Source organism: Peromyscus californicus, unplaced genomic scaffold, assembly GCF_007827085.1.
Source record: "Peromyscus californicus insignis strain IS unplaced genomic scaffold, ASM782708v3 Scaffold_1__1_contigs__length_55948999, whole genome shotgun sequence".
In the NCBI taxonomy this organism is placed as follows: Eukaryota; Metazoa; Chordata; class Mammalia; order Rodentia; family Cricetidae; genus Peromyscus; species Peromyscus californicus.
In genome coordinates, this window is record NW_026294492.1 from 30,520,998 (window position 1) to 30,539,746 (window position 18,749).

At 43.1% G+C, this 18,749-nt stretch overlaps 1 protein-coding gene across 9 annotated transcripts in view; it reads right to left on the bottom strand.

Annotated features, from left to right (window-relative positions):
- Positions 1-18,749, bottom strand: part of Map4k3 (mitogen-activated protein kinase kinase kinase kinase 3) — a 157,482-nt gene that overhangs the window by 100,893 nt on the left and 37,840 nt on the right. For all 9 annotated transcript variants that reach the window (XM_052746381.1, XM_052746385.1, XM_052746383.1 and 6 more), the window contains one exon: positions 3,313-3,370. In XM_052746381.1, the coding sequence (XP_052602341.1) occupies positions 3,313-3,370 (58 nt within the window). Of the gene's footprint in view, positions 1-3,312; positions 3,371-18,749 lie in introns of those variants that run through there.

Consider the following 18,749-nt stretch of genomic DNA (forward strand, 5'->3'; position numbering starts at 1 on the left):
ACTAAGAAACTGCTATCAATGTTGTCAGTTGTCTTTTGGTTACGCATTTAACACTTTAAAGAAATTCTGTGTGTGATGTGTGGGGGTGGGGGAAGAGAGCTTGTACAAGCCTGTGCACCTACGCAGAGGCCAGAGAAGGACATTGTTTTTTCTGGTATATTATGCTCTTATTCCCTTAGGGTCTCTCACTGAACCTGGAACACGGCAGAAGCCCAGGAAGCCCAGGGATCCTCCTATCTCTGTACTCCATATGGAGTTACAGGCCAGGGTCACACCAGGCTTGTTATGTAGCTATTGGGCATTTGAATTTGGATCCTCATGGTTATACAGAGAGTGCAAGACTGAGCCATTTTTCTAGCCCCTTTATATTTTTAAAAGGCATATTAAAAACAATCAGGCCCTTCATTTCAGATGTGAAATTCATGATGTTTTAAGTAAATTTGAGTTTGCAACCATAACTATAAATCAGTTTTAGGGCAGTTAACTCTCTGTGTGAGACTCCTCATGTCCACTCACTGTTAATCCACCTACCAGTAGTAATCCCAGCTCACTAACCCACTTTATACCTTCTCTGAACATCTCGTCTCCTGTGGCTGGCTCCTTGCCTTTAGCACTGTTTGAGTCTGTTGGAGCACACATTAGCAATGACCTTTCTACTGTCTGTACATAACACACTCTGTCCATTTGTTCACCGGTTACAATGACTCCACTGTAGGGGCATTGTGAATAATGCTGCAGCCGAGCCCTCACGTGCACGTTGTGTGGCTGGACACAAAAGCACGACTGTGAGTCATTAGGGCAAATGTACAGTTACCTTCTAAGAAAGGACCAGAGCCAGGCATAATGGTACAAGTCTTTAATCCCAGCACTTTGGAGGCAGAGGCAGGCAGATCTCTGTGAGTTTGAGGCCAGCCTGGTGTATATAGTGAGTTCCAGGACAGCCTGAGCTACATAGGGAGACCCTGTCTCAAAAAACAAACAAAAATCAAACAACAACAAAAATAAAAAACAAAAAAAGCAAAGAACTCAACGATTTCCAGAGAGGCAGCGCTGTCTCACACAAAGGTTCTGGTCTGGGGCTTGTGTTTTCTTTTTTTGGATTTTTAAGACAGGGTTTCTCTGTGTAGCTTTGGAGCCTGTCCTAGAACTCACTTTGTAGACCAGGTTGGCCTTGAACTCACAGAGATCCACCTGCCTCTGCCTACCAAGTGCTGGGATTAAAGATGTGCACCACTGCCTGGCATGTTTTCATTTTTTATTCCCTCTATACACTGAAATATTAAGGGTAGAAATGATCTGATGTTCGAGGTGTGCGTGTGTGTGTGTGCATGCGTGAGTGCGTGCGTGTGTTTGAGAGATGGATGACCAGGAACTGTCAAAACACAGCTGGTCATGCCTTGGGAAGCACAGCACAGTAGGCATAGCAGCCATTTCCTACAGTAAGTTCTCAGTGTGGAATGCCAGGCTTTACTACAAGCGCTTTAGACATGCCCTGCTAAACTCCCACAACAATCTGAAAATGAAGCTATTATTACTATCCCTACTTTAGAGGTGAGAAAACCAAGACCCTGAAAGCTTAGGCAATGGGACCAAGTCCAGATTAGCAGGAGAACGGCTGTTTTCAGAGTCTGTGATTCAATCGCCCCGCTGAACTGAGCAACAAGCAAACATTTCCCCCAAGATAGGAACAAAGATACATGAGCAGTGCAACATGAATGATTCTCTTTTCTTTTACTGTGTATCTTCTAACACAGAGCAGTGTTTGAGTTCAACAGTATCACAAAGCAATCATCACACACATCAGAAAACCCTGAGTTAATGAAGGGTTCTAAGTCTCCAGTTTGATTTTTTTTTTAAAAGGAGATTTTAAGATGTACTGAATAGATTGTAGACTCAGAGCTGAGAAAACACATTTCACTAAAATCTGGAAAAGGAAGAGCAAGGCTAGGGTGACAATCTTGCCACCACAAGAGCTCCAGCAGGCCTGGTCCCTCAGCTGTAGAAGCTTCTGAAGACACTCAGTGGATATGGGAGAGCGAGCGACCTTAAGTCCAGGTGACTTTGGACTCACAGCCATTTCATCAAGTAACTTCTACTCCTGATTAAAAACTAAAAGCCTGATGAAAAATCCTCAATTGTACTCCCAATTTCACCAACTTCAAACATCTTTCTTATAAATCCAATAGTAGAGAAAAGCAAAGAAATTCTACTGGTGATACTAGAAGGTAATTACATGATAGAGAATCTTTAACTGTATCTAACTGAAAATGTGTTCTGTGCTCATGGTATTCTCCTGTGTTTAATCACAATCAATCAATACAGCCTTCAAATTTCGTTTTCATGACACTTCTAAGAATGAGCTAAGTCAAGGGTAGGCCAAGCCTAACAGAAGGTGGCTTGATTTTGCAGCTCAGAATGTTGTGTTATATTTCAGCTTGCAAAGTCTAGAATATTATCTGATAGTTCACAGGAAAGGCTGGCCCATCCCTGAAAGTAAAGTCTCTGAATAGAGTTCTGTTCATTCTGGAGCTAAAACCTAAAGTGCTGTGGGCCAAGTCCATACATCAGCATAATTGCTTACCTATTGCAGGTAGGAGAGAAGGGGAAGGTTCTGAGAGAAGACGTGTATGAGGAGTTAGCGCAGAAAGACGTGGGTTTTAGGATGTGGGGAACCCAAAGGAGAACACAGTTAGAGCAGACAAAACACACAGAGAGGTCCGAAGTGGCTTCATAATGAGTTGCTCAAACCAGAAGGGATATTAGATATTAATGACACACAGGTGTTAAGAGCTGCTGAGATCTGCTGAGAAACTCAGGACCCAGAGCAAGAGGACAGGAGACAAAGAGCAGCCCACAGCTTCCCAAATGTCAGCCCAGTTCTCCCCACTGGACCGCACTGGCCCCTCACAACACGGCAATGCTACCTGGAAATAAATACACCAGCATAACCCTGTCACTTAGTCCAGGGAGTTCTGAAGTCAGTCCCCTCAGGATGCCTCTCCTTCCCACAGTTACCAACTGAGCAGAGCGTACGCTGGGCTCAGACAGGCAGAAGAAGTCTCTCTTCCCCCCCAAAAACACTGAGAGAGTAGAAGAACGGTAATCAAACATTATTAAAAGAAGCTTTAGCCGTATGATGGTACAGGCCTGTGATTTCAGTACTTAGAATGCTGAGGTAGGAAGATCAATGGTTCAAGGTCAACCTGAGCTACAAGGACCATTTCAAAACACCAAAATATAAAAAAAAGAAATTATTCTATGATATCCAATGACTTTCTAGCAATAAGAAACATCAAATTTCAAATAATTTACCTGGTTCCAATTTTATCACTTTAATTGCTGCTAATTCTCCAGTGTTAACATTCCGTGCCTAAAAGAAGAAGAAAAATGATCATGAAAAAAATTGTATAAAAAGACATTTAGTTTACTGTTTATTTCAATCAGACAGAAATATTTTAAAAGCAGGAACTGCACAACAAATCTACTTTACCAACAGACAGTACTGTGTCCTTCATAATGAGTTCCAGCACTAATTTAAGTGTAAACTTAATATCACAGTAGCTGGGCACTGTTCTAAATGGTCTGATACTAACGCACTCAACTCTCACAGCATCGTAAAGTGAAAACCAATACTATTCCCATGCTGCAAATAAGAAAAAAGAAGCAAACAGGAGTGAAAACTTGCTTTGGCCATGCAACTGGCCAAGTGGGACACAGATTCAAAGCCAGGACGTCTACTTCAGACTTCACAGTGTAATTCCTTCAAGCATTACACCACAGAGCTCTTCGGCAAACGCTAGGAGACCTGTGGAGTGGATTAGCATTAAAATCTTTAATGAGACTCTAAATGTGAAAGCAGCCCCCTTGTGTCCCTTCAAATCCACATGTTGCCAGTAAAGTCAATGTATTCAAAACAAGCCACTCATGAAAAATAAAATTAATTTAAAAAATCAACTCATGGGGCTGGGGATGTGGCTCAGCTGGTAGAGTATTTGCATAGCATGCCTGAAGCCCTGGGTTCCACACCCAGCTCGGTATAAACCAGGCATGGTGGAGGCAGGAGAATCAGAAGTTCAAGGTAACTCAGTTAGTACAGAGCAAGCTGAAGGACAGCCTGGGCTATATGACATCTTGTGTCCAAGAAAGGAAGGAAGGTGGGAGGGAAAGAGGGAGGGGAGGAAGGAGGGAGGGAGGGAGAAGGGAGGGAAGGAAGAAGGAAGGAGGGAGAAGCGCCAATTCCTAAGTTGGCTGTGATGGGCATGTCTACCAACCCTAGCACTCAGGTGGATTGCTATAAACTGTAGACCATCCTATGCTATGGCCATAGTACAACCCTCCTTCCTACCTCAAAAATCAATCCGATTAATAGATTATGGGTATTTACAACTGTTTACCTAACTAAGCAGAAACTATCTTTAAATTTGGGTTTTTAAAAAATGGCAGTAAATCTTTACCAATTTAAGAGGCTATCTATAATTGGATCAGAATTTTCAAAATGATATTTTAGCTGTTTATATTTAATTAATTTTTACATCAGTCTAAAGAAAAAACACGTGCAATTCCATGATTAAGGGAAGATTCTATCATAAGCCCAGGATTAGATTTAGCCACAATACTCCCTTCCTGGTAGACTGGGAAAATCTGTCAATCACCTGACATGAGACAATGACATTTAAGGAACTCTTTTTAGAGTACCAGGGCAATAAACAGTATCAGCAAAAGGGCTGGAGAGATGGCTCGTTGGGTATGCACTTGCTATGCAAATGTAAGGAACAGAATGGAGTTCAGCTTCCCAGCATTCCAGAGAGACCTCCCAACAGGACTGGATAAACTGTCCCTTTCTCCAGGATGCTAGACACATAAACAACAGACTCAGAACACCCCTGTAGGAGGCCCCTTAACAAGGGCAGGGTGTAACACAGGCCTCTCACTCTCCAGCTCCCATCCTAGAGTTTCTCAGACTACCACAATATGGTGTTCCCCTCCCACTCTGACATCTAAACATCTGCAAGTAAACAAGATGCTACGTTCCCACCCCCTGCGTCTTAAAACGGCACCTTTTAAAAGGCTCACTTGTCTACTGAAAAGGAATTCAGAGTTTGGGTGGCTCTATCATGGAACCACAGACAGTATGAAGTTACAAAGCGTGGCTCACTGGCCAGAGTTGAAAATTTGCTCCCAGTGACCACAGGAGGGCACACTCTTTACTGACAAAGTCGCACACGACGGACGGTTGCTGCACTTGGCTAAAAATGGATTTACTTGGAGTTCTCACTAGCAGGAACTCAGCTGGGAAACTGTGACAGTAAACTCCTAGTGAACAGGTGACTAAGCCACTACTTAGTACTCTTTGACTTATTAACATATTTCAGAAAGTCTGCCGAAAACTTGCTAGAAAGTAACGATTCCAAAACTCGGGTTTCTTTAGAGTGGATAAACCCCAGGCAGCTAGAGTGCTCCTGTTCTTCTTGCCTCCTGAAATGGTTCTCAGTGGGAAGCTTATTTGTCAATTTATTGATATATTTCACTATGTGGGGGTGGAAGTGGGAGCCCAAAAGAGAAGTCGGGAAACTTCCATTTCTGAGCCTTTCCTCACCAGAAGCCCTGTTATACACGGAGGACTTTTAAAGCATTATGATCGTGTAGCGCAGTCATGGCTGCCGACGTGATACTGCAGTACTTGGGATGCTGAGGCCACAGGACAGTGCAGTGTCAAGACCCTACCTTAAAGAAATCACTTACTTGAGAATCAAGTCAGTATTATCTCGAATATCTATTCTGGATTTACTCTACTCAGCTCAAGCAATTTATTTTTCAATGAGCATGGTTAACACTCTAAGATATTAACATGCGTGAATGTTTTAAATCAACATTAATAACAAATTCCTCATACTCCTTAAAGGCAGAAACTGAAGAGAACGGCTGTGAGCACCTAGACCTGATCTTCGGCTGCATCACTGATCAGATCGCCTCTACATGCTCCCAAAGTGAGGCTCTGCTCATGAGGGGTGCACAGTGCTGCCCATGCTCCTAAGGTGAGGCTCTGCTCATGAGGGGTGCACAGTGCTGCTCTCCACTAATACAACACTTTCCTGGACCGCTTTCAGACAGAATCCACATACACAACGTTTCCCCTTCACTGCAGAATTCACTGATGTGTATTCACATACTTAAGAATTAGGGGAGTACCACATTTTCATCACCTTCCCCCCCATCACAAAGCAAAACAAAACCCTAGACCTATGAGCTGTCACTCACATTCTCTGAGTATTCTGGACATTTCACTAAATGGAACTGAACAATATATGGTTCCTGGTAACTGGTTTCTTTCACTCAGTATGTTTTCAGATTCACATAGGTATTACTGCCAAATAATATTCCATTGCACAGAAATCCATTTTGTTTTTCCACTCTTTGGCTGAAGGATATATGGAGTGGTAGATAATCTTCAGCGTCAACCCGACTGGACTAAGTAAGACTCCCCTAGGAGACACATTTCTGGGCATGTCTGTGGGTGTTTCCAGGGTGTTAAATGAAGGAAGAAGACCCACTCTGATTGAAGGTGGTATCATTCCACAAGCTGAGGCCCCAGACTGGACACAAGGGGCAAGATGGAGATGCCAGATGAGCATCCCCTGCTGTCCTGAGGTACAAAAGGAGGAGCCCCAGGTCTATGCTTCCAACACCATGGAGTTACCTGCCACCATGCCTTCCCAGCCATGATGGATCACGTCCCATGCAACTCTGAGCCAAAATAAACCTTTCCTCTTCCTTAAGTTGCTTCTTGTCAGGTGACAAGAAAAGTACCTAAAACACATGGGTTGTTTCGGTATTTGTCGCTATATAAATACTACTACTAAATTACTACCATATAAATTTTTGGGTAAATCTGTTTCCAATTCTCTTGAATATATACCTTAAATGTACTAAGAAATGTTGGGCTGTATAATAAATATTTCAGTCTGATACTTTGACGAGCTGCCAAACTGTTTTCCAAAGCAGCTATCGTGTCTTATGTTATTACCACCAACACACAACACTCCAGTTCCCCCACACCTTCGCAAATCTGTTACTTTGAATTTTTTACTTTAGCTCTCCGGGTGGGGATGCCCACCTCTGCCTTTTGAATACTGGCATTAGGGTGTGCACCACCATACCTAGTTTATCCACTTAAAACGCTATCAGTCGTTTACACCTTAAGTTGCACACTCCATATGTTTTCTCACATAATGAGCTGTTTTCCTTCCCCTCCCTGGCCCCCTGGAGCATCACCAGGCAAGCAGCACATTACTGCGGAGCTCCCTACACCTGAGTCGTCTTCGCTCCTGATGCACAAAGGCTTTCATTTTGATGAAGTCCAACTTGGCTTCTGTTTTGTCATTGCTGTCTCTCTGTCTCTGTCTTTGTCTCTCTCTGTCTCTCTCTCTCTGTTTTCTGAGACAGGGTTTCTCTTAGTAGTCCTGGCTGTTCTTGAACTCGGAGATCTGTCTGCCTCTGCTGGGATTGAAGCATTTGCCACCATTGCCTGCTTGGCTTCTCTGTTTTTCTTGATAGTTAAGAAAGTCAGAGTCACAGATCTCTGCCAAGTCTGTAGTTTCCACCCTTATATTAAGGTCAATGATCCACTTTTAGTAACCTTCTGTATGGTGTTGCACCGTAGGGAGTTTCCAATTTCACTCTTGTGCATGTGGATACGAAGTTGTGAAATACAGTATTTTTAACTTCAATAAAACCCTTTATTATCTGGCCCCCACCTATCTTTCTAGTCACTCCCAAATTTGTACTTTATGCTCTGGCCAAACCAAACACATTGCGGTTCCCCAGAACTAGCCACACTTTTACCCCAGCTCCCTCCCCTGGGCCTAGATCCCAGACCTCATAGAGCTAGATCCCAGCGTTAAAGCTAGCCTTAGGTTAGCCTGACCCTGACCCTTTAACTTCTTTTCACTCAGGCATACCCCAGCCCCCCACATTCCTATAGATCCTAAGTAACCTTTCTCAAACTGGAGAGGGCCTGATAAGAACCCTGCAGATCTACAGTTAGCAGCTCTTGAAAACTCCTGATTTCAGATCTGTTTGAGAACTGGGTTTGGTGAGAGAGCTATGGGAGCTTTCAGATTAGACTAGTTTGGGGGAAGACATCTCCTGAGCTCATTTCACACTGCTGAGTCATGTTTGAGTACGAGAAAAGTCCTCTGCATGCAGGAACATAGGTAAGCAACCCAATCAAGAAGCATTGTGATTGTACCTAGGAGCATGCAGGGTACCACAGGAAGTATCAAGGACGGCCATTTTTGGTGAAAATTGACCACTGCTGGGTGCTGAGCACCTGGAGCTTTCCATACTTACTATGTAGAAAAGGATGTTCAATGTAAACATGAAAACGGGATATGAAATGACAGCTAAGAAACGCAATAAGCCATGGGATAGACCTGGGAAAGTACTGGCTACTGTGCCCTCTTCCTGACCCCTCTGACCCTAAGCAGAAACAAGAAGGTTGAAGAGACTATTTCTAAAATTCCTTCTAAAACAACGTTTACAACAAATAATTTTATTCTAAACAGATTCCAAATAGTAACCCAGGTGGCAGGCTATAGAAAAACCATATGTTTAAATACAAAACAAAAATAAAAACAAAAACACAAAAACCATTAGCATTAACTCTGAATCAACAGATTTCAAGTGGGACCCAGGAATCTGTAGCTAGAGCCACCAAGCTACTTCTGATGCAGAGTCAGGTCTGAGGACCTGGCCACAAATATCTGCTCCATTTGAGCTTTACAAGATGTAACTCAACTTCTGGGTCCAATGGCTTCCAGAAGATGATGCCACCATGCTGAGATTTAAAAGACAGGAAGTGAACAACATGGAAAAGGGATGAGGGAAAGGCACAGAAATAAAGCCTTTGAGTTTTAAAGGCCAAGGGGGAAAACCAAACAAAAACCAGACTATTTTGAGCACTTGGGGAGGATAACCACAGGGTGTGGCCCACACACACCCTTTCAGAAGGAAATGGGTAATCCACACTCACTCCTGAAGGAATACTCCTGTTGCTTTTCCACAGTTAATTGCACCAGGTGTGTGCCCACCGCAAAGGAAACCAGTTCACAGAAGAATGACAGGACGGAGAATGTCCCTGGTTTACTCAGGACACTCCTCCTGTAGGTACCTGTCCATCATTACCATTAACGGTAAGTTTTCAGCCTTCTACAATTAAAATTAATTCATGATACGGTTTAAGGTCATCCTACTTGAAAACCTTGAATTAGCATGAACAAGACAGCCAGATTCTCTAAGGATAAGAAAACATGCCTGCTTTTATAATTAAAGTTTCACTAGTATACAGCCCTGCTCATTTGCTTAAATCCTATCACTGGCTGCTTTCTCGATACAATGGCAGGAGTAAACAGCCGAGCTGGAGATCATACAGTCTGCTGACCCACCTTCTAAAACAGCACACTGTTGTATCTTCACTGTCTAATATAAGAACTCTGTGCCACCTGTACCTCTGCTCAACTGTAAGCTAATAAAGTGAAAAGCTGAACTCTTCAACGGTATGGATATATGCAATAAACATTTAAGACAGGAGGCTTTAAATTCTTTATTCTGACAATAACATGGATTGTAGTAGTAGAACATAGCTTTAACACATACACAAATGCCACCATGACCATCAGGACACAGCAAAGTTCCACTGCCACGAAGCCCACTAGAGAAGTCATGCTCCCTTGGTGCCAGCACAGGACTGTCCTTCTAGAACACCACGTAAATCGCTTGTAAGCTGCCTCCTGCACCAAGCCGATGCATACAGCGTTAGTGTATTCCTCCCTTTGTTGGAATTGAGATTCTAGTACGGTTTGCCCATTTACCAGTCAGAGCACTTCCTGACGGGAACAAATTGGGTTTTTTGTTGTTTACTTGAGTGTGCACATACACCCCTCCGGATCTGAGGACTGAACTTGGGGCCTCAAATATGCTGTACCCACAGTCAGAAGGATATCTGGGCTGTTTTCAATTTTTGGCAAATATGAACAGCGGTCCTACAAACACACGTGTGTAGGTTATAGAAGTACTAAGGCATGGGACTGGGTCAGCTAATGGAAGGCACATGTTTAACTTTCTAAGAAACTGGCAAAGTACTTCTAGAGTGACGGTACCACTTCTCATTCCCAGCAGTGACCCAAGGCTTCCAGATGCCCATCTTTGCATTAGTCATTATGATAGATAGCTAAAAGATGCAGTGGTATGGCCCGGAGCCTTCAGTTTGTATTTCGCCAATGAAATGACACTGAATATCTGATTTGCCATCCTTTGGTGAAGTGTCTGTCTTCTAGTCCTTTGCCCATGTTATAATTGGGTTATTTTCTTATTGGAGTTTGAGTGTTCTCTACACATTCTAGATACAGCTTGTCATTTATTTGAGCAGAGTGTTATGGACTAAAGTGTGCATCCCTACCCCACTCCCATGTATACGTTCAAGTCCTCACCCACAGTATCTTAGAAAATGACCATATTTGGAGACAAGTGGTTTAAACATAACTAAGGTTAAATGAGATCATACGGGTCAGTTCTTACTCAATATAACTGATCTCTTTTCAGAAAGAGGAAGAGACACTAAGATCACAGGCTCACAGAAAAAAAGGCCTGTGAAGGCACAGCAAGGAACCTGGGGGCCATCTGCAAGCTCGGGGGAAACCAACCCTGTCAGCATTTCAACAGCAGACTCCAGCTACCAGGGCCTGTGTGCTACTTTGTTATGGCAGCCCTAGGAAGTGAAGACACAGCAAACCCTTTGGATTTGTCCAATCTGTCTCATTTTCTTTTATGGACTGGCTTTTGGTGTCTTTCCAACACCTTATTGCTTAAGTCCAGATCCAAAGATTTTCTCCTCTATTTTATTTGAAGAGTTCTGCAGCTATATTTAGATTTATTTATGACATCTGAGTTCATTTTTGTTTAAGGTACTTAGGTGGAGGTATTTTGTTTGGTTTTGCATGCCAAAGTCTAACTGTCCTGATTCTGCTTATTAAAAGAGACAATCCTCCTCCACGGAACTGCCTTTGCGGGCAGTCAGTTGGCCTACATGTGCATGGTTTCATTTCTTTCTTTCTTTTTTTTCTTTTTCTGGAGCTGAGGACTGAACTCAGGACCTTGCAAGCGCTCTACCACTGAGCTAAATCCCCAACCCCATGTGGTTTCATTTCTACACTCTATATGGATCTTTATTTTGTGGTGACTCCTTACTTATGACAGAGTCTTGCTTTGATTTCCTCCAACTTTTTCTGAATTGTTTGGCAATATATTAAGTGTTTTGCTTTCCATGTGAATTTTAAAACACACACACACACACACACACACACACACACACACACACACACACCTCCTTTTCTTTTTTAATGGGAAGTATCTTTAATCCACTCACTAATTTGGCTAGAACCATCTTTGCTCCACTGTGTTCCAATCCATGAACACTACAGGCGGGTCTCTGCTTCAGTTTCCTCCAGTATCTCAGCAGTTTTTACAGTTGTCAGCAGAGAGATCCTATGTTATTTTCGCTTAGATTTTAACAGCCACATGTGGTGAATCGAGGCTGTTTTGGATGGAAGTGTGACACTGGGGACACTGAGAGGCACTCGACAGGGGAAGTGCCTCCGTGTGAATGCTGCCATCAGAATGTGCCAGGAGCACAGCTGGCAGGACTGCAGGGAGGGTGGAGCTCTGAAGAAACAGTGGATGTGATGGAGGACAATGGAGAACAGAGAGCACAGGAAATGTGCACAGGAAACGGAGACCGAGAGAACACCTCTAAACTGCACTCATCCCTGAGCACTTTCCAGCTCCATGCCATGTCTCTCTCCCACAGCCTCTCTTTTCTAGATTAATCTCAATGGCTCTTCGCTTCTTGAAACTAGATAATTAAAGATCAAAGTTTCTAGAGCTATATGATCTTCAAAAATAGAGTAAAATAGATAGAGATGATCACAGTAAGTTTAAAAATGTAGTTAGCAGTTAATGACTAGATATATTCCTGGAAAATCATCTGTGGATGACAAAACAGAACAGCAAGAATGAGCGAGTTCAAAGACTTATTTTGAATTCTACAATTCATCTTATTTTGAATTCTGGAATTTAAAATGGACTTGAGCCATATCAACAACTCAAAAAAATTTTTTCTATCCAAACAAGCTCTTATAATTCTGCATGGTTATGAATCTTGATTTTTAATTTTTTTTTATGTATGTGGCAAGGGGTGGGTATGTGCACATGAGTGTATTTTGCCTGCAGAGGGCAGAGGTGTGGGATCCTCTGGGGCTGGAGTTACAGGTGAGCCACCTGATATAAATGCTTGGAATCGAACTCAGGTTCTCTGGAAGAACAATGAGTGTTCTTCACCACTAAGCCATCTCTCCAGCCCCTCAATAATACTTTTAAATGCTAACTGTCAGATCACAAGTGTCAACTAATAATGTAGATGAAAACATGGAAGAAAGGAGAAGCAACCAGGTTACCAAATCCCAGCTTCCTGTTAGTGAAACATCTCCAGTCAAGTAGTATTCAGGCTCTAGGACCCGTAATAACCTCCTGCAAAAGGCTTGGACTGCAGCTCAGCTTGGTAGTGGAGTCTTTGTGTAGCATGCACGAAGCCCTAGATTCAAACTGCAGGACTGCTTAAAACAAACAAAATCACCGAAGATTTGTCTTTTGGGAGTATATTAGGTGAGATATAAAAAGCCTCCCATTATAAGCACCTAGATATGGGGCTGGTGGGATAGCTAAGCAGGTAAGGCTGCCTGCTGCCCAAGATGCACGCTGATCTGATTGATCCTGGAACCCTCCTAAGGATGAAGAGTTGCCCTCTGACCTCCACAAATGTGCCATCACACACACAGCTCCCTCCCTCACGCAAATACTAACCAAATAAATCTTTAAAAGAAGAAATACATGAAAGTCGAAGAAGGCAGTGATCTACCAAGGAGGCGCAATTAAAAAATAAAAGCCAGGGTGCCGGGTGACACCGCTCTCGTGAAAATCATATCTAGCCAGAATTACACTCTCAGAGAAAACTGCACTTGGGAAATAGGACAAAACTAGTATTTCCAGGAAAAACTGAGTTTACCAGCAGATGATGTACAAAAATGAATTCTAAAAAATATATCTCATAAGAAAAAGACTCAGAAGGAAAATTTGAAATGAAAGAAATACCAATAAAAATTTAGTAAACTTGGGTAAATATTATCAGCTACTGAAGGCTGCAGGAAACAAAGATAATAATGATGTCTAATTTTTGCAACTTTAAGAAAAGATTGACTAAGAATATTAAGCAAAATGCCATGGGAATGAGTAGGAAGTGGGGACTGAAGGAAAATCATCTCAAGGAGCCTGCACCATTTAAAGGCTGCGGAAGAGTTAAGTCAGAGCCCTGTGACCAAGGGAATGCTTACTAAATGTATAGAAACAGTGTAGGGCTGGAGAAATGGCTCAGTGGGGCAGGGATGCTTATTTGGTTGGCATGAGGGCCTGGGTTTGAATCCCCAGCACTCAAGTAGAAGACTAGGCATGGCCACTTGTGCCTGTTACCTCCAACAACTGTGGAGGTAGCTAAGAATCAGGAGGATCTCTCAGGACTGCTGGCTGCCAGCCTAGCTCCAGGTCCAGTGAGAGGCATCTCAGAAGCATAGGGTGGAGGTGAGTGATGGAACAGGACATCTGACATCCCTGTTACCTCCACATGGATACAATAGGTATAGGCGCGCGCGCACACACACACACACACACACACACACACACACACACACACACACACAAAATTACACACAAATTTAAAACAAAACTACCAGAAAGACAGAAGTATGCATGAGTAACCTTTCATTGAAGGGGACATCACCCCATGTGTAATAGGAGCATTTCAGGCTGTCTCAATACCTGGAGAAGATAATAGAATTCAGAAGGTAGATGTCACACATCCTGCTCAGTCTACCAAATGCCACAGAATGACAGCCCTGGCCAAAATGGTTTGCAAGTTTGGCTGTATAACCCAAATCTGATGTGTTGTAGGCTGAATGCCCAGGATGGGAGTAATGGGAGGTGACGTGAAACCATTAGCAGGTGGGACATGGGGAAGGGCCTTAGTTCTGTGGAGTGTGTCCATGGAAGAAATTATGGAACGTCAGGTTCTCTGGCTTTCACTCTGGCTATGTGAACATTTCCCATGCTGCTGTTAGGCTGTGATGATATTTTAATTGTGCTGAAATGTGATTTTACTTGTATGTTAAAAAAGTTTGCCTGGAGATCAGAGGTCAGAGCGAGCCATAAGCAGAGTCAGGCGGTGGTAGCACACGCCCTTAATCTGATCACATGGCAAGTAGAGTCCCGGTGTGGTCAAGGACACAGCTAAGCGTGGTGACACATGCTTTTAATCCCAGTACCAACCATAGAGACCTGGAGGTCTGTATAGACAGGCAGTGATGAGGAAGTGATGTGGCTGGGCTTAGAGCCAATAAGAAGGCAGAACAGGAAAGCAATAAAGGCGCAGGAAGAAGCTCTCTCTGGGGGAAGCGATGGCAGCAAGGTGGTAAGATAAGGTAGTCGTGGCTCTCTGATCTCTTTGGCTCTGTGTTTCTTCTGTATTTGGCTCTGTGTTTCTTATTTAATAAGACTGTTTAGAAATTCGTCTACATTAGGCCCTTGCAGAAACCAACACAACCATCTAGACTTCTAGTCTAGTATAGTCTAGATTAAATAAACTTTTTTTCTTTATAAAATTGACCTGCCTCAGGTATTTCATTACAGTAGTGGAAAACAGGCTAATATTAGTACCTACAATGGTAAATATTGTGTACACCTAGCAAAGAATAGAAGGAAACAACTCAATACAGAAATAAAATACTCAATACAAATTACTTGTTGGTATCACTTAAATAAGATTTTTACCTTCCATATTCACATACACAGATCCTGAATTGATAGTATGAGGTAAGTTCCATGACCTATGATATTAATATCACCCAGGTAACTGATTCAATCAATAATAGTCCATCAGTCAGACACTGAATGGGGTCCAAAAGGCCCCCACTAAAGGGCAGGGCTCTGGAGGAACAGGTATTCAGGACTCAGGAAATAAGAGTTTCCATGTGCACACACATCACCAGCCATTCCCAAGTCAGAACCTGGAGGGTTAGCAGGGAAAGTATTCCTCAGGATCAATAGCTATAAAAGCAGAAAAGTGCTTTCCTGTTACATAAATTTTTCTTGCAACACTATAAATGAAAAAAAATACAACAGCTCAGAACCTGCATAAATAAAGTAATCCAACCCACAGCCTACAAATCAACCACACACGAACACGGTGGGAGGTCTGTTTGCAGAAACTCAGTCCACATCTGACCATCTTCCCTCCAGCCTCGCCCCACCACTTCCTGTCATCTGGGATACAGTCATCACAAACCGACACGGGGAGGACTTTCCACGGCCCAGAGACCCTGCAGATAATGCACACTGGTTCTTCTTCCGCACACCATGCACACCGACCACGCACACCAGCACACAGAAAGGCTCTAAGGAGGCTGGGGAGACGGCTGAGCGATTAGCAGCATTTGCCGCTTGTCCAGAGGACTTGGCTCAGTTCCCCGCATCCACATGGCAGCTCACAATCATCTGTAACTTCAGTTTCAGGGGATCCAGCACCCTCTTCCGGCTCCCTGGGAACCAGGAACACATGTGATACATATACATACATACACACAGGCAAACGCTCAAACATTAAAAAACAAAACCAAAGCCTTCCCTGTGGGCTGAAGAAGAGCTGGCTCAACACACACAATTAGTGACTCAACGCCACCCAATTCTAGCTCCAGGGGATTCAATACTTCTGGCCTCTTGTCCCCCCACATCTCGTCTTCTGTTTATTGATTCGGGGTTCAGGTTTGCTGCCCTTCGGTCAGGATGTCTGGTCACCTCCCCCTCCACCTGCTCACTTGCTCTAGCTAGAGAAAACTAGTGAGTGTGTTGGAAAAGGTCTTTACATCCCATCAGAGGACTCATCGGTGGATGAGCAAATAAAATGAAAACCGGGGCAAAAAGGTAAATTAAACTTAACACTTATGTACGCAGATAACTACATTATTACTAAAACACACAGTACACTACCCCATAAAATCCTGGTCTCCTTCCCAGCCTTCTGTGGTAACCGCAGCCACACAGGAAGGAGAGCAGCACACACACACAGTGACTTTATGCAGCTTCAGTCACCTTTGGTCAACTACAGTCAGAAAATAGTAAATGCAACACTCCAGAAAGAATGAACAATGTCCTAGGCAATCTTCACTACAGTACACTGTTATAAGCATTCTATTTTATCATATTGTTATTAGTGTGCCAAAATAAACTTTATTATGGGCATCTATATATATATCTAAGAAAAAGTAATATATGGCTATATGGATGGATAGTCTGGTGCGCGCACGCGCACACATGCACACGCACACAGCACTTGGCACTATCTGAAGATTTCAATACCCACTAAGGGACTTGAAACACAGCCCAGCAAATAAGGGGGTAAACCATGTGCTGTAAAGTTTAGCGTCTATGCATTTCAGAACCTCATTTTTATCAGTAGTAACTAAAAATTCTATTTTTATAAAAGTTTATATAATAGCAAACTTCATTTTTAAAATTTAAAATCCCTTATCTTTAGATCTAAGTAAAAACAAAAACAAACCAACAAAAAAAAAAACCTATGAATATATTCGGACCTGTGAAGGTGGGATATACATCTTTTATTACAAACAGTGGAACATGAAGGTGTTTCCATGATAAAAAATCTTGAAGTCAAACCAGATGATTGCTAATCTGATAAGCTCCAGGACACAACAGAGACCTTCTAGTCATGCTGTGTGCAAGGGTTTTGACTCCTCCTCAGACCTGGCAGGGGTTCACCCCACACTCAGTCCTCCTGTTCCCAACCTCCTGCAGTGGCATCTCATCTGCTCTCGGTTGGCTTGTTTTTACTTGGGGACAAGAAGATGGAGTCAGGGAGGGCAGTATGGTACACTTGGAAGGGCACCTGTCTGGAGCAGGCTCTCAGGTCACTTTGCCCCTGAGGATGATGGGGAAAATAGTTCTGTCTCCTCCAGACTGCGGATCTTCAGAGCAGAAGTCAGCAACAGCTACACTTGTATCTCCTGAAAACTCCCTGTGGGTTTGGGCTCTGCTGCACTTTTAATCCAGAGTCCAGAGCAGTCCTCAAAGGAGAGACAGAATAACACAGCAGCACGCATCAACATCGGCAGACCTGAGCTCGCCCGGGCTGCTGAGAACCCAGATGGCACATTTTCAGATGCACCATCAGAGAGCCCGTCCAGATGGACAGGAACAGGATGGGAAGAACAGACTGTAAAGAAGAGAATCAATTCTGAGGGTAGGATGAGGGAGAAAAAGATCTTGAGGCCAAACGCACAACAGAGAGGCATGGTAGCTGGAGACCCATCGCGCTAACAAATACCATCTCCAGGTACCAGTTTGATGCTCCTCATGGCAAATCTGGCATGGGCCTTGACAGGCTGACAAGGAAGCTGAAGCAAGCACCACTCCAAAGCTTCTCACACCAGGCTGGGAAGGGCTTTTCTCGTGTGGGTCACAGTGGAGACCGGATCCATGAAACCCTTTCATTAGTCTCCCAGAAACAGGAAGTTCCTCAAATACAGGTGAAATCCCAACTTGTCTCTTAAAAAAATAAACCACCCCCACTATAATTATAAAAGTGGACCTCTCACAAAAAAATGAAAGTGAATCAGTCCTCCATACCATGAATCCAATAGATCCTGTAACGGATACTTGGGGAATTATTGCAGCTGTACCGCAAGTGTACGTACGGGCTCTCATTTCTGCATAACAACTATCTACACAGCATTTCCTTTATGCATTTCAAGTGCAGATGCTCACTAAAGGATACAGGAGGATATGCCCAGGCAAACATGGTATCTTATGGAAGGCCCTCAACCGTATGTAGACTTTGATACCTGGTCCCCAAAGGGAGGCCTGGAATGAGCCCCCAGATACTGAGAAGCACCCATACATAAACTAAAGAGCAGGAGATTCCTTTCCTTTGCTTTTGGTTGTCCCCAATTAGAGGAACAATTAGAATCCCTTTGCAAAGCCTTATAATGTCAAGAAAAAATTGATAAGCCGTGCAGCTACAAAGGTAAGTAGCATGATGATGGTTCATATGCATTGTTAGTTTGAACCCCAGCTCCATCATTTATTACAAACATATACATAACATACTTATTACATGTATGACAATGGGCAAGATTCCTAACATAACACGCCCAATTTCTTATCTATAGCTAGATATAATAATAAATGGGGTAAGCTGAATAAATGGGCTGCTGTGGACCAAGTAAGTCAGGATTTACAAAAGAGCTATGAACAGAGCAGATAGATATTAACTAATCACTTAGTTTTAGCTATTATTCTACTCACCATGCCCACACATAAACACAAAAATCTTATCTTAAACTCCCAGAGGAGGAGGAGATGTTCAGTGTCTTTGTTGTAATGGTCTGCATTTCATGAGTAAAAGATAAATATTTCCATAATCAGAATTTATTTAAGTTTTGTAAGGTCACATGGTTGCTGCAATCCCAGCACTTGGAAGACAGTCATGAAGGCAGCCAGGAATCTGAGGCTAGCCTGGGCTACAGAACTGCCGTGACTGTGTGTATCAGTTACTTTCCTGCGGCTGTGACAAA